The sequence below is a fragment of the Carex rostrata genome, chromosome 12 (genome assembly GCF_964058835.1).
Source record: "Carex rostrata chromosome 12, lpCarRost1.2, whole genome shotgun sequence".
Classification (NCBI taxonomy): Eukaryota; Viridiplantae; Streptophyta; class Magnoliopsida; order Poales; family Cyperaceae; genus Carex; species Carex rostrata.
This window is the reverse complement of record NC_135929.1, coordinates 11,969,117-11,984,643: the sequence shown is the minus strand read 5'-3', so window position 1 is coordinate 11,984,643 and position 15,527 is coordinate 11,969,117. Positions and strand designations below refer to the sequence as shown.

The window sequence follows — 15,527 nt, the reverse complement described above, 5'->3', positions numbered from 1 at the left end:
AGGTGCTAATCCAAACATACCAGCCTTGATGTGGTGGATTTTACCCATTCCACCCAAAATACGAGTGTTCATGTGGTTGGTGACACATAATTCTATCCTCACTAAGGATAACCTAATGATTAGAGGTTGGGAAGGTCCTTTGAATTGCCAACTTTGCCCCCATGATGAAACCATTGACCATTTGTTCTTAAATTGTACGTTAGCTCAAAGGGTGTGGTTCTGGCTTGGCAATAGCCAAGAATACATGCAGCAATGGCATACTCTAGCTGACATTATAACATTTGCATTATCCATGTCTACCATCCAAAGACAAGGGTTTTTGTTAGTTGTAAGTGCGGTGTGTTGGACACTTTGGAAACACCGAAATGAGCGATGCTTTGATCACTGTCATGTGAAAACAGCTAGATCCATTATTTTTCTAATAAAATTTTTACTTTGTTATTGGGCAGGGAACACTTCCGAGGCAGTGCAAATGGAGGTGAGTACTTGGATGCCAATTCTGGAGGATGCAATCCCTTTAAACCAGTACATGCCTTTGGAGATGGTGGTGTATCAACCACTTGAGTCTACTCCGCCGTTATGAAACCACAGTGCCACCCAATTTTGAACCTAACTCTCGTTAGCCCCTTAAAGTGCGGCTTAGTAATAGCAAATTTAGAATACTTTTGGTCATTAGACTCCTCTTTAGTTTGGTATATGTGTTGCTTATTATGTCTCTTATATTGCACTTGGACAGTAGCAATGCTGCTGATTTTATTTTGCTAGTATGTTGCCAGGGTTGGCGTACCAATGTGGATACTTCGGCTTTAAACGGGTTCTGTAATATATTTCCTGTTCAATGGAATGGGCCTTTGGCCTTTTTTTTTTAAAAAAAAAATATCCAATATCTTGATATCACCAATGTTTGTTGTTGTTTTTAATCAATTTTAGCCACATTTCTTTATCTTGATATCACCAATGTTGTCGGATAAATATCCAATACTGAGTAAAAGTTGAGATATCTCAGCGGATACGCATTCGGCATTCGTCTCTATCCACCTCGCAGATTAAACGGGTAAATTATGTTAACAGGGCAGTTTTAGCTTCTGCAGCGCACAGACTATAAAATCAAAACCAGCGCTGCATATGTTTCATGCAGCTGCATGAAGTCAAAGTACTCTGTTAAAATATTTATCCGCTTCCGAGTTCTCTATTAAATAACTAGAAGATTCCATTTTCTCCAAGTTAATCTCCCTCCACAAAATTAGGAATCAAATTCTAAGATGTTGAGGCTAGCTGGAAAGCGATTTCTGTCCCAAACCCTAGCCCCTCAATCCGCCGCCTCTCCGGCAACGGCAGCGGTTACGACGGCGAGGCGCTACCATGAGAGGGTCGTCGACCACTATGACAACCCAAGAAACGTCGGATCGTTTGATAAAGACGATCCGACGGTTGGGACAGGGCTGGTCGGAGCACCAGCTTGCGGCGATGTGATGAAACTTCAGATTAAGGTCGATGAACAGTCTGGAAAGATCGTCGATGCGTGTTTCAAGACATTCGGTTGTGGATCGGCCATCGCTTCTTCTTCTGTCGGTACGCGATCTTTGTTTTTTATTCTTATATTTCTTTCAATTTCACAACCTCTAAGAAGTGTTTTTCTCAAGGATCTTAGTACTAGTTTCTTCTATTATTCCTGCAAGTAAAGAACAGGTGATTACCAGTATCAGACTGTAATTGTGTATGGTTAATTGTTTGTTTATGTGAATTTTAGTGAAATGGAGGAATATTGAGTAAATTAAGTAAAGGCAAATCCAAATTGAGGCATTCAACTGAGAGTTGGTATCTGTGAAATCGAACTAGCCTACAATATTTGCAGAAACTGAAGCTTAATTGTGCTAAATTGATGTTGCAATTGGTTGCTTTTTTTTCATCTATCTATGAATGATGTAAAAGGTAGTTGTCTGGATTTTGTATTGCTGTACCAATTGTTAACTGTACAAGACTGAAAGATGATACAATTAGGGTAAAGAAGTTTTTATGTTTTCGTGAGATATTTTATGTGCTCTATTCAATCAAACAATAAAAGTCTAACATTTCTTCTTCTTTTTAAAAAAAAATTCAGCTACTGAATGGGTCAAAGGAAAACAGATGGAAGAGGTGCTAACCATTAAGAACACGTAAGTGTATACCTTTTATGCAACATTTTTGTCTTTGTATATATAATTTGTTTGTCCTTTACTTTTTTATAGTATGATAGTCTAATGGTACTTGTCTTCCTATATAAAATTTAAACACCTTTTCCCAGAAGAAGAGTTTATGTAAGTCAATGTTCTGAGGAAGAGGCAAAAATATTATGTAATAATCTGTTAGAAAACTAGGCACGATTAAGGCAATAGTGTATACCTCATACCTTGCCTCGTACAAATATTAGCAATTGCACTGTTCTTATCATGTTTTTTTTTTTTATTTTAACATGAAAAGGCTCCTTTATAGCTCATAGCATTGCATATTCTAGTCCAATTTTGGTTCCAATATTTTTTTTGGGGGGTATAATTTTGGTTCTCTGGATGTTTCCATTTTTTTCTTTTATGTCAGTGAGATAGCAAAGCATCTGTCGCTACCACCAGTGAAGCTCCACTGTAGTATGCTTGCGGAGGATGCAATCAAGGCTGCAGTGAAAGATTATGAATTAAAGAAGGCGAAGAATAGTTCAACTGAGGTACCTTCCCCTAAAGTCGCTGAAGCTTAAAAGGCTTCATTGATAGATTATAACCAGTTCTATGTTCAACTTCACAGCATGAAAATGTTTACTACGAAGTGGATGTGCAAAGAATTGCAACCTTTTGTGTGTATCATAAAATTTAGCATGTCATTTCTTGTTTACTTGAAGATTTGGGAGAGCTTGGGTTGTAATAAGTTGTGCCTTACGTTAGTTTATTTGATTGGAATTGGAATGACAGCTATAATGAATCATGATGTATGTATAAATCAAGAATTTTGCATGTATAAACAGATCTAAGACTAAACAAATAATTTTGAGTTAGTATAAAATGAATTAACAGATACTGTATCGTAACTGTCGGATAGGTTCTTCATACAAGCCACCTGTAGTATCAAATTACAAATTCAGCTTATCTAATTATTTCTAACAAAATTGCTTCGAATGCACCCAAAAAAAATAATATACAATAATATTTTTTAAGTTGGTATCCAACAAGCCTAATCTATCCAAAAGTAAGGCCGCAATGATTCATTGCTTGTGAGCCCAATTATACTGTGTTGGGCTCCAGCCCTTGTGCCACAACGTGCAGTCTTAAATAGTTTTCAATATTTTGCATAAATGATGCTATGAATTAAAAATAAATAAAAAATTCAAAATACTATGAATAGAAAAATAGGATTTTACCAGCATGAGTTCCACTGTTACGTAGGAACAAGAATTGTACAATCACGGGACAACATAAAAAGAGAGAACAATTAAATAAAGAAGCAACGGATTTGCAAGAGAGGAGGAAATTAGTAGTCATTTATTTGTGGAAAAAAGCAAGAATTAGTAAAAATATAAATTGCACTGAAAAGATGTAGGCTTGTTATCTAAATCTAAGCTCTTTATTGCTAAACATTTCTAACATATCATACAACACTGTGGAATCCAACAAGCCCCCAAACCCCCCCATCCAAAAATTTACCCTGTTTAAACCATCAAATAACCAACAAATATAAGAAATGAAAAAAAAAAAATCATTAATGCCTAGAAAGAATTGGCTCTTCATAGATTGTGTTAAAAGAAGAAATAATTACAAGAAAAAATGGATAAAAAAAAGTGTAAACAAAATGAAGTCAAAGAATACAAAAGTGAGGCGTATTTGTTTTACAAGTTTCCTCTGTGCCGCCTGGAGCTATCAGCCTGGCTCGCCGTCTCACTGCTGCAATCTCCAAATTCTCTCATTTGAAACATCCTGATTTCTTCTGTTTGTGGCTCATCGAATATTTCACTCTGACCCGGTGGAAGCCCATTTGTCAAATTCGTGTCAGATAACAAGCTATCAAATGACCTCACAACCTGTTAAATAACCTTCAGTTAGTTGCTCATGCCAACATGCCAAATTTTTGTTCTAGAATCCTGTGTTTATATGCAATGATGGTGCGCAAATCAAAAGAAATGCATCTTAGAACTGCTTATCAGTATCAAGAACAGCTACTTGCGGAAGGGCATAAATGCAATTTTCACACATTTCTTTTAAAATAGAAAGGTTGCACACACATCTGCAGTCAAAAGCTTCAGATTGGAAAAGATAAGAGATACAAAAAAGTTCACTAAATTAAAATTGCAAGTCCAATGAAAATTGCATATTCTACCCCCTAACCGCCTTTTAATAAACAACAAGAACAATGAAAAAGAATTACCTGACTCATTCGAGGTCTCATGCTGGCCGAGTGGCGAACGCACGCAGCTGCTGCTTCTATCATCCGATGCATCTCAACCTCATCAAACTTATTCTCCAGCCGTGGATCTAGCAACTCTCCAAAATCTCTGTTCTCTAATGCTCTCATTAGGTACGGTCTAGCCTGCACATCATCCAAAAATTAGTTGACACATGACATGTTTTCTTCTGTGAGCACAACATGTGCAAAAGTTATTATTTTTATTTATTTATTTATTTTGAGGGGGGGGGGGTTGCGGACCCATTCGACAAGGCTCTCATCACCCAATGGTTGAGAGGAATCAACCGGCTTTCTCCCTGTAATGAGTTCCAATAGAACAACCCCAAAAGAGTACACGTCTGATTTAGCTGTCAATTTGCCGGATGATGCATACTCGGGAGCGAGATACCTGCACGAGTATGAACCTTGTTATTACATCACTTGCTATTAAATGTGATTCTATAAAAGCTCAATCAAGTTAGTTTAGCCTCAAATAGGCAACAGCAATTACAAAAGTGGTATATGGCGTATCCCCAAATAGAATAAAACTGTATTTAGGAATTTATAGGGTTGGATAAAAAAAAAAGATGAAATATTCCAAGTATGCTTTGCTTGGCCTACCCAAAAGTTCCCATCACTCGTGTTGTCACATGCGAATTAGCATCCATGGCTAGCCTTGCAAGTCCAAAATCAGCTACCTAAAATGTTAACCATAGATTCTTAGCAAAATACATTATTATTGTAAGTTGTGGAACAAATTCAAGTGCTTTGTTCAAAACCTCTACATATCGTGCATACCCTCGCAAATGGAAAAAAAATTTATCAGATGTGCCCCTACAAGCTTCAAAATTGCATATATGTACCTTGCACCTTGCATGCAAGTTTCTTGAAATGTTACCTAAAGTACATCTCTATCCTTGTCTTTCTCTCTGCATAAATGAGACCAAGAAAACAGGTACAGCTTGGTACTAAAATTTGGGAAAGGAGGGACACTCTTTCTGAGTTCATTTGTGGGTATGCTAGATAGACATATGAGTGGTTTTGAGGGCACGGGAACATTTTTCCTACATATTGTTTCATAAATAAGTTGTAGACATTACCTGAGCTTCAAAGTTATTATCCAACAAAATATTGGAGGATTTTATATCTCTGTGGATAATCCGTGGATGACCTGATGGAAAGAAAAAAAAAAGAGGACAATCTTATATTGACCCACCGGGTAAAACCAACACTGTCTCGGTATCATTTTGGTGAAGTCTAGTTAGATCCAGTCAGTACTAGTCAAAATGGAACTAGTAACATATAAGAGCCATTATTTTTCTGATATTTTGCTGCTTCTTTTTTTAATTATACTGATGGTACATTGAGACTTTGTTGGGTTAAATTTAGGTTTGGTTGCACAATTGATGGTAATTGAGCCATTATTGCATAAATTGGGAATTGCACAACCGAGGGTCATATCGCATGCATTGGCTAAATTTTTTACTAAGTACATGTCTATTATTAGCGCCTGTTTTTTTTTTTTGGTTGTGTGTGTGTGTGTGTGGGGGGGGGGATTTACAGTCTTCATGGAGATATGCAATGCCACGAGCTGCTCCAGCGGCAATTTTAAGCCGAGTTCGCCAACTCAAAGCTGTCCCACTGTTCCCTACAAATCAAAATTCACAAGGGTACAAATTAGATTTACTAGGTAATATTACTTTCAGCACATTTACTTCAAGACAGGCCAAAGCACTGAGAAGACCTATTATACATGATGAATTAGGGTACAATTGTTACACGGAAAATTGATAGCTAAACAGCAGCAGCCCGCTACAAGTGTTCTGTGGTATAAAATTGTTATCAAAAAACATAATAAAGGAAGAAATCTTAAATGGTAGCACATGTTTCTTCTAACATGTCAAAATCACTAAACTTATCTTGGATTTTGACACTATGTTAGTGCAGTCTAGTCTAGTAACTGCGTGTACGTTTAATGATTCATTCATTCAATCACTATATACTAGATTTATTTTCTCTTGATAGTTCTTCGCTTATGTCATTACTTATGTGTGCATATATTTACTCATCCATCTATTTGGTTGTTTTTCAAGCCTCTTCAAAAATTGTGAGAAGTCAATTGACACTCCAAAATGCAATTGAAAGGATATTCCAAACAAAAATAAAGGCAAAAAGGATAAAACTAGAAATATTCCATCATGAAAGCACTTCATTTACAGCATAACTGATCTGTGCGTACATTTATGCATGCGTTTTGTTGATTACTTAGCGGAAGCCAGTTCAGAATTGGTGAGAGCTCAAGGACACTCCGAAATGCAATTGAAAACGCTTCATAAAATCAAGGGAAACAAGAAAATTTTCTTACCGTGAAGATGGTAATAAAGTGTGTTGTTCGGCACGAAGTGATAAACAAGCATTCTCTCGTTGTCTGAGATGCAATACCCGACTAACGAGACGAGGTGCCGGTGGTGGACCCGGCTTATGATGTCCACCTCAGCCTTGAACTCACGCTCCCCTTGACCACTCCCCACTCTCAGCTGCTTCACCGCCACTTCTCTCCCGTCTGGCAAAGACCCCTTGTACACGCACCCAAACCCGCCTTCTCCTAAGAGATTTTGCTGAGAGAAGCCATTGGTGAAAATGCAGAGGTCCTCGTAGGTGAACCACAACTTGGATACACCTAAGCCTGCTTCTGACGGGGTGTAACTTGGGTACCCATAGCTACTTGAGCTGTATTTCCCCCCCGGGAAAGCAGGGGATCTTGGGACAGAGGTTTCTATACGACAAAATATAGGTTTCAGATGTTAAGTACAGAGTAACAACATGGTACCTTAAAGACAAAAATGTTTTAGGGATTGTAGAAATACTGAAATACTGATAAATTTGCTCAGAAGAAACTGAACATTTTTTTAGAGGATGCTATTAAAATTCAACCTTGCACAATTTTGTGTTTGTTGAGTTTGTTTGCCAGGTTGTGTTGGCAGATTTGTCAACCGCAATCTTTGAAATTCTAAGGTTGTTTGGTTCCTTGGAATAAATCCAACTATAGCTGTAGCACGAAAGTTCACAGGAGAGACATTCAGTAAAGATATTTGAGCACTTGACTACCATGCCAAAGTTTCGGTCTGTAGAGTTGTGTACCACTTAATGCACCATAGTTTTTTCTCTTTATTTAGTGCTCCCTTTATTCCTTGATTTAGGATACTGAGATCTCAATTGAGGCCTAAATTTAAAAGATGATATAAATAACCAATACCGCACCTCTAGAGCCTGAAAGTTGTGATCCTACTGTCGGGGAGGGCATGAAATTAGGTGGGTAGCGTATTGGGTCTTCTGGTTCAGGCCGCCTACGTTGCTTCACAAACCAAAATGCGGCCCCAACAAAGCTCAGTGTCACCAGCCCGGCCACAACAACTATAGCTGCAGCCGCCTCTCGCGAAATCACGATATTTTGTGATGGACTGTTGTTGCTCGGGTTCACTGCACCAGGTCTAGTTGTTGTTCTATGGGGTGGAGGCGGTGATGGTGGTCTATGCTTTGGAGCCGGGGGGGTGTATACAATGGCAACTGGAGAAGAAGTCGGGGGAGAAACTGGAGGCTCAACTGGAGGGGGAACGGGTACCGATGGTGATGGAGGCGGTGTGGTCGGGACAGGGGGCGGCGGCGAGGTTGGCAAGGGTGTGGGTGTAGGTTCTGCAGTTGGTACTGGTACTGGGGGCGGTGTTGAAGGGGGCGGGGATCGAATGGTTGGTGGAGGTGGTGGTGGGGAAATGTAGTTGTAGGGCTCAGTATTGACCGGCGGAAGGGATGGCGGAGGTGCAGAAGAAGGTGGAGGGGTTGTTTGTTGAATTGGGGGAGGAGGAGAGTAGTACAACGACACACGAGGTTTTACCACTTCAGGAGGTGGAGGTGGTGGTAATGCGGTTGGTGGTGGTGGGGAGGATGGTATTGGTTGCAATGCCGGTGGTGGTGAAGTCGAAATAGGCGGTGGAGGTGGCGACGAAGGTGGAGGTGATGCAAGAGATGGGCAAGGCAAAGGCGGTGGTGGTGGTGAAAGAGATGGGGAAGGTGGTGATGGTGGTGGTGGTGATGGGTAAGCGGTTTGAGCAAGGGGAGAAGGTGGGAGTGAAGAAGACTTGAGAGGAGTTGGAGGGGAAGAAGGAGGAGGCTGAGAGGAAGGAGAAGAGGAGGTGGGGTCAGGAGGAGGAGGAGAAGCATAGCCATAACTGTAACTGTAACCAGACCCATAGCCATAGCCATAGCTGTAGCCATAACCCATTTGACCAAAAATGGAGATCTGGTCTAAGCTTCAATTAATACCCCCACCCCAAGTCTTTCTTTTCTCTCTCAAAGGTGAGATCTTTCTTTACAATTACACCTTGATTAGCATTTCCATCACCATTATTGCCTCTGAAATGCAGCAGATCTCATCTTCTAATTTGCAAATTAAAATCCTAAACCGTAGAGAATGAATACTTCTGGTTCTGGCAACAATGCAATGCACTCGCTTTTAGCCAACTACCGAGAACAAAACAGAGAGAGAGAGAAAGAGAGAGCAATAATAATAATAATAATAATAATAATAATAATAATAATAATCACACCGACAGACGGATCAAATCATTGGAGATGCAAATCTTTATCTCAGGAAAAGAGAGAGTGGAGCCCACTTGCAGAACTCTCAACCAGATGAAGAAGGAGAAGGAGAAAGATCATTCATTCATTCTTCCTCCGAACTGCATTAATGGAACATCGATCTATGCTTCCGCCATTAAAAATCAGAAACAGAGCAGTCACTTGTCTCTCTCTCTCTCTCACACACACACACACAAGTCGCAATGCATCCGAGATTAGAGAGAACGTGACCGCGACTTGCCTCTCTCTCTCTCTCTCTCTCTCTCTCTCTCACTCTCTCTCTGTCTTTGTCTCTGGCAAGCGGGTCAGGGTCAGGGAATCGAGTCTGAAGCCCAGTTCATTCCTTTTATTTCATCAAAAAAAAAAAATCATTCCTTTTAGGCAATAAAAAAATGAGATTGAGATTGAAATAATTAATTAATTAATTAATTAGTGTGCATTTGATTTTGGAGAGATGGATTGGATACCAATACAGACTACGAGTGAAGACTGAAGAGAGAAGGAGAGACTAGAGAGAGAGAGAGAGGTAATGTAATGTGTGCAAGCTGGAGCACCACCTACTTGACATTGTTTACTATTTTAGTGGAGCTTGTCTGCGGTTCACGAGGGAAACCCATTTCGATGGACATGGTCTATGTATGTCATTCCTACTCTTTAGGATATATTTCAATGAAACAAGAATAGTTAGAATAGAGCGTTATTAGTACATTCAAATAATATTTTTGTTATTAGAAATAGTTAGAATAATTTTTATTTTTTATTTTTTGTAAATATTGGAATAACTACTATTTAAAATTGTAAAGAGGGAGAGAAAATGTTTTTTTTTTTTTTTTCAGATTTCTGCTAACACAATTCCAAAATGACAAAATTGACACAACTTTATATTATCTTTGTGTCGTGACAATTCATTTAAGACCCCACTTGTCTATATTTCTTCTTAATTAACACATTGTTAACACTATTCTTTATCGTTTCAGCTATTCACTATTCTAAATGTACATTTCAAACAATATTTTTACTAATCCGAATAGCATTATTTTCATACTAATCTGAAAATCACTTTTCCTATTCTCATTTACAATTCTCAAATTTCACTATTAAAGTTATTCTAGGTCTCATCCAAATATACCCTTATTCTACCGTTTCATTAGCATGCCTTTTGCAGGAAATAGCTTTGTTAGAATTATTGTTATGCTTATTTAATTATAACAAATCCTTAATAGTGAAAAATAATTGGCGACATTGTTTTAAAAAATTATAATTGGCGACTCATAAAATATAGTGAAAAATAATTTATAATTATAAATAATATTTTGAAAAGATATTTTTTGCATATTTAGAGAATGGAAAAACTTTCCTAAATAAATAAAATTTTGCAAAAAAAAAAATATTTTTTTTCAATACATTGAATGCTTAAAAGTATAAAATATTTTAGATAGTGAAATTTTTATTGAGTACATTGATGATGACATCAATCAATAATAGAGATTTCAAAAAATTAATAATCCTATTTCATTAAATTTTATTTGGCACATTTTATGTTGTAATTTATGCATCTTGAACCGTTAAATCGATACTATCTAGTCTATCTTAGATAATATGTTAAATAGACAAGACGATATATTATTTTTCTTTTGAGATGATTGCTTAAGTGGAATATGTATGTATGTATAAAATCAATTTTATTCATTTATGTCAAATATTGTCGGTTTACAACATTCAAATTCTTCCTACACAAATATAAATTATCAGATGAAACTATAAATATGGCTATGTAGGGTTAGTGTTGTAAATAACAGTATGCGGTTATCGGACGGACAGAGTACTGCTAAGCGATTAATCGGGAATAATCGAAAATAATCAGCCGATTTAATCGAGAAAATCTATGACAGTTTGGTTACCGCCAACGACTAATCAGTCAATTAATCGGCTTAAGCGGACATTTTTTACAACACTGGTGTAAAATAACTCTAAATGTGGTTATTTTGTAATGTAAGCACATTTTTAAATAATAAATACACTAAAGTTTGTTATATGTGATCGAGACGAGATTAAAAAAAAAGAAAGTAAAAATAATATTTACCTCGGTAATAAAATGATTACATGCTCTACCAGTCATTCTCACACAACTTTCATAACATTTATAAAATTAATAATCATAATATTATGATACTTAAATTTCTATACACAAACTTTATCATAGATAATTTCGTGTCTAGTGAATTAGTATTCATAGCTTAATTATAACAATATATTTTATTAGAGTAGAACTAAGGTGTTCTTAAGCTTACCAAGTCTCTCTGTGAGCTTAACTCAAAAACCTATCGGATTGATTTCAAACTATTCATTCAAACCGTTGAAACCGATCTACTTCATGAGTGATGTGTTGACATGTCATTTTTTAAAAATTTTAAACTAATTTAGTATGAAGTCAAGCGGTCAGAAAAAAAAAAGATGATTTATAAGTTAATTTTAATGAGTTTATTTTTCATCATTTTTTGACCGCTTGACTTCATACTAAACTAGTTCGAAAAATTATAAATTTGACATGTAAATGCATCACTCATGAAGTAGAACGGTTTCAACGATTTGGATGTATTGTTTAAAGCCAATTCGATATATTTTTGAGGTAAGCTCCAGGTGAGCTTAAGAACACCCTAGTTCTACTCGTTTATAATAACACTAAACGCCAATGTATTCAATTGTTTTGACACAACAAATGTCTTCGCAGAATTTGAATGTATAAAATATTAATTTAATGAATAAAATTATGCATATTTTAATATAATTTTAGAAGAATAAAAAATGTGGATAACTCCATAATCTTATTAAAATAATAATAACAATTACAAGGAGTGAGTAATCCTTGTGTAAGCTGTGATGAACCATGTGCAGACAACATGACGGAAGTGTGTAGTGACATGGGACCCACAAGTCAGGCGCTATGAACAGTGTTCGTTTACATGAACATGCGACAGAAAGTCGAGAATTTGACAGGAAGTTCAAAACTGTACATTGGAATTGTCTTTCGTACACGTGGGTTGGAGCACATTTATCCGTACACCCGGTGCATAGTTAAATTATTGAACCATCATGTATGTCTTTTAATGCCAAATAAAATCCTACTATACAGATTCGGTTTCAGAATTAATCAAAACCGCAGAGCTCACTTGAAACATTTTATTTATTAACAAAAATATTCGGATTCAAATCCGAACAAATTTAAATTCAAACTCATACTGAATCCAAACCCATTAGCTGAGTCCGGACTCACAGCTTCTTTTATAAGTTGTTTTTATGCTTTCATCCTTTTAAATATTAATATATCTGCATTCATGCATGATTATGGATTCTGGCTGCTACGAGTTTCCGGAATTATCCATAGAAATACTGAAAACATATTAAATATTTAATTGAATTGAGGGTATAATATTAATATTTTACAAAAGAATCCGCATAAAAATCCATATATGCAGTGACACAGCATGAAAATCACATTTTAAAATACTGAATAACATGGCGTTTTTCTTCTTCACGTTTTGACTTTGGCGTTTGCATTAAATGAATCTAGGTGCAAGCAAGAATAGCGGGACCACCTCGCCTCTCGGGTCTCTAACCTACGTGTCCATTTTTTTAAAATGAATTTTGCTAATCTTCTTTAATTATTTTTTAATCTTCTTTGGTTACTGTAGCGAAACTTCTTTAATTAGTCATTAGTGAGCATCTTTTGTGCACTGAAATTAATATCAGATCAAATTCGGTCTGTTTAAAATTCGTGCGAAAAATTCGATCGTGACTCGTATCTAATTCGCTTGCAAACAGCCCGTTTGTTACTGGATTGAACTGTTAACGAGTCACTCGCTAGTAGTTCGGTTCATAACTAATGAGTTCAAGGTGGGGCCTAGCTTGCTCGCCAGCTCGCGATGATTTCAAACTGAGATTTCAACTCGCTTGCTATTCGGATGAGTCAACTCGTTGCCACCTCTAACACCGATCAAAATGATAATCAAATTTAATTTGATGTCTATTAGACACTCTTTGCTCCTTTTGTTTAATAACAAATTATGCAATGAACAACAATATTTTTTTTTGTACCTTTTTAAATTTGTCTACAAATTAAGAGGTGCGTTGGAAATTTTATTAAGATGGATTTTTATATTTGAATGTGAACAATGCAATAAAAGGTTGGAAAGATTTGGACACTTAAACTAACTATTGACTTAGATGCTAAAATAGAAGTACAAAATGATTTTTGTTAGGCGCTATTAATTAAATTAATTTATATTTTAATAGAGATAGTGCTAAGCTTTTGCCGTGTTGATATTAAAAAAACAGCTATAATACACCTAGCAATAGAAATTGGTAAAGTGACATAACGGAGAATTTCTTGGCTGAGAAAATGACAATCTAACAGTCACTAAACGCGAATCTGAAATCAATATTTAGAGATACGGATTGAATTCTTTTCTTATTTGAGAAGGTGGTACGAATAGAAACCTTTTTGGTTAATTAAATTGATAAGAAGAATACCGATAAAAAAAAAAATTCCCTTGAAATCTCTATCATACTCTCTTAGCAAAATAAAGAAATAATATTACTGCTGATGTGGCACTCATAATAAATTAAAATGAATTTTAGGAAGCAAGTGGTTTACAAATTATTTCTAACTTATTAATTTTTATTTTTTTAAATAATTATAATTAATTTATGCGTTATATGAAGCTAAAACTGCTCTGTTAAAATAATTTACCCATTTGGTGTTGGAACTTCAAAATGGAGCCAAATGAGATGAGGTGGTCTGACTGAACCGGACCGGACCGGACCGGACCGTGTGTGGTTTGTTGGACCGCTCCTTGACCTGACGAAGTCAGCTCAGAAAATATGCAAAGGGGAATTTTGTATGTACCATGCATCCCATGCATGGCGCATGTTCTATTTTTAAAATGCACCTGCGAGACTTCAAACACAAAGTCCACCATTTTTTGTTCATTAATCTTACAATAATATTGCTAGCCATATGCTAATTAACATTAAATCTGAATATATTTAGCAACTGTGATCTCTTCTATTGAAAATTAATATAAAGTATATTTCTCATACAATGAGCTTAGAGCATTTAATTTAGAGTGAGTCTATGGTACTATGCATATTACGGGTTGGTCCATAATACAGATCAATATTTTTGTTTTCAAAATTCTAACAGTCGATCCAATCCGTTCAACGTGATCCTCATATGAATATGTACTTTCAAACCAAATTTTATATGTTTTAGAATTTTTTTACTACTTTTTAAGATAGATAGAAAATTACTTGATCCGAAAATTTTGGACCATTCAAAACAGTGATTTTCTACCTATCTTAAAAAATAATAAACACATTCTAAAAAATATAAAATTTGGTTTGCAATTACATATTCATATAAAAATCACATTGAACAGTTCGAATCGACCAATAAATTTTGAAAACAAAAATATTGATCTGTATTACGGACCAAATCGTAATATGCGTAGTACCATAGACTCACTCTTTAATTTATACTGGACTTTCTATTAAATTTTTTTTTTAAGTAGCTATCGATGATAATATATGCAATTTTAAACGTGGATTTTTTTTTTTGCGAATATTAAATCTCATTAAATTATAACCAATTCATATTATTTAGGATCATTTAAATTAACGTCAACCATTGGGGTATATATACTCCTTAATAAAATATTATTTTTTTCAACCAAATATATATATATATATTATAGTGTTGGGATATGGTGCATTGCAATGTACGAGCTCTTTTGTACATTGGACTGTATATTATTGATTTTGATTTCCAAACAACTGATCTAAACCATTTGAATTGATATTCATATTAAAATGTGTTTTGAGACCAATTTTTTTTTTTGGAAATTATTTGCTATATTTTCAGAATTTTTGAAAATCGATGCTTTTCTATGGTCCATAAATTTCTGAAAATACCGATTTTCAAAAATTCTAAACAAATAATAAAAAATTTGGTCTCCAAGCACATTTTAATATGGAGAATATGTTGAGCCCTTTAAATCGACTGTTTGAACTTTAAATACAACAGTTTACAATCTAATGTACAAGAGAGCTTATACATTACATTACAGCATAATCCAACTCTCTCTCTATATATATATTCTAAAATGAATATAACTCCAAACAGATACTTGTCATGATTGTCTATAGACTAATGATTGTTTTCTTATTTTTAATAGGAAAAAAGATATATAGTTATGTAGCCATGTAGGCCTTTTTCTTTGCTTGACCGCTTAACTAAGCAGTGACGTGGCAGTGGTAGATCAAATTACATACTAATTTTATCATAAAGGAATGACATATTTACTTCCAACTACTCCAATTACTTTTGACCGACTTTGAAAAAATAAGAAAAAATCATGTATCGATCCCTTTATCTTTACTTTTAAATTTAAAAAGTAGATTTTAATCGTTAAATATATTTTTTTATAAGA

At 35.5% G+C, this 15,527-nt stretch overlaps 2 protein-coding genes across 2 annotated transcripts; one reads left to right on the top strand and one right to left on the bottom strand.

Moving 5' to 3' along the window:
* Positions 1-1,217: 1,217 nt before the first annotated feature.
* LOC144563109 (iron-sulfur cluster assembly protein 1-like) lies at positions 1,218-2,989 on the top strand. Its single transcript, XM_078312500.1, has 3 exons — positions 1,218-1,572; positions 2,102-2,156; positions 2,575-2,989. The coding sequence occupies exons 1-3, from the start codon at positions 1,263-1,265 to the stop codon at positions 2,726-2,728; spliced, it is 519 nt and encodes a 172-aa protein (XP_078168626.1). The 5' UTR covers positions 1,218-1,262; the 3' UTR covers positions 2,729-2,989.
* Positions 2,990-3,569: 580 nt separating this feature from the next.
* Positions 3,570-9,304, bottom strand: LOC144563155 (proline-rich receptor-like protein kinase PERK8). Its single transcript, XM_078312565.1, has 8 exons — positions 7,666-9,304; positions 6,770-7,180; positions 5,966-6,052; positions 5,505-5,575; positions 5,026-5,102; positions 4,666-4,813; positions 4,387-4,548; positions 3,570-4,042 (listed from the first exon to the last, which is right to left on the bottom strand). Exons 1-8 carry the CDS (start codon positions 8,681-8,683, stop codon positions 3,851-3,853), a joined length of 2,166 nt encoding a protein of 721 aa, XP_078168691.1. The 5' UTR covers positions 8,684-9,304; the 3' UTR covers positions 3,570-3,850.
* Between the last annotated feature and the right edge of the window lie 6,223 nt (positions 9,305-15,527).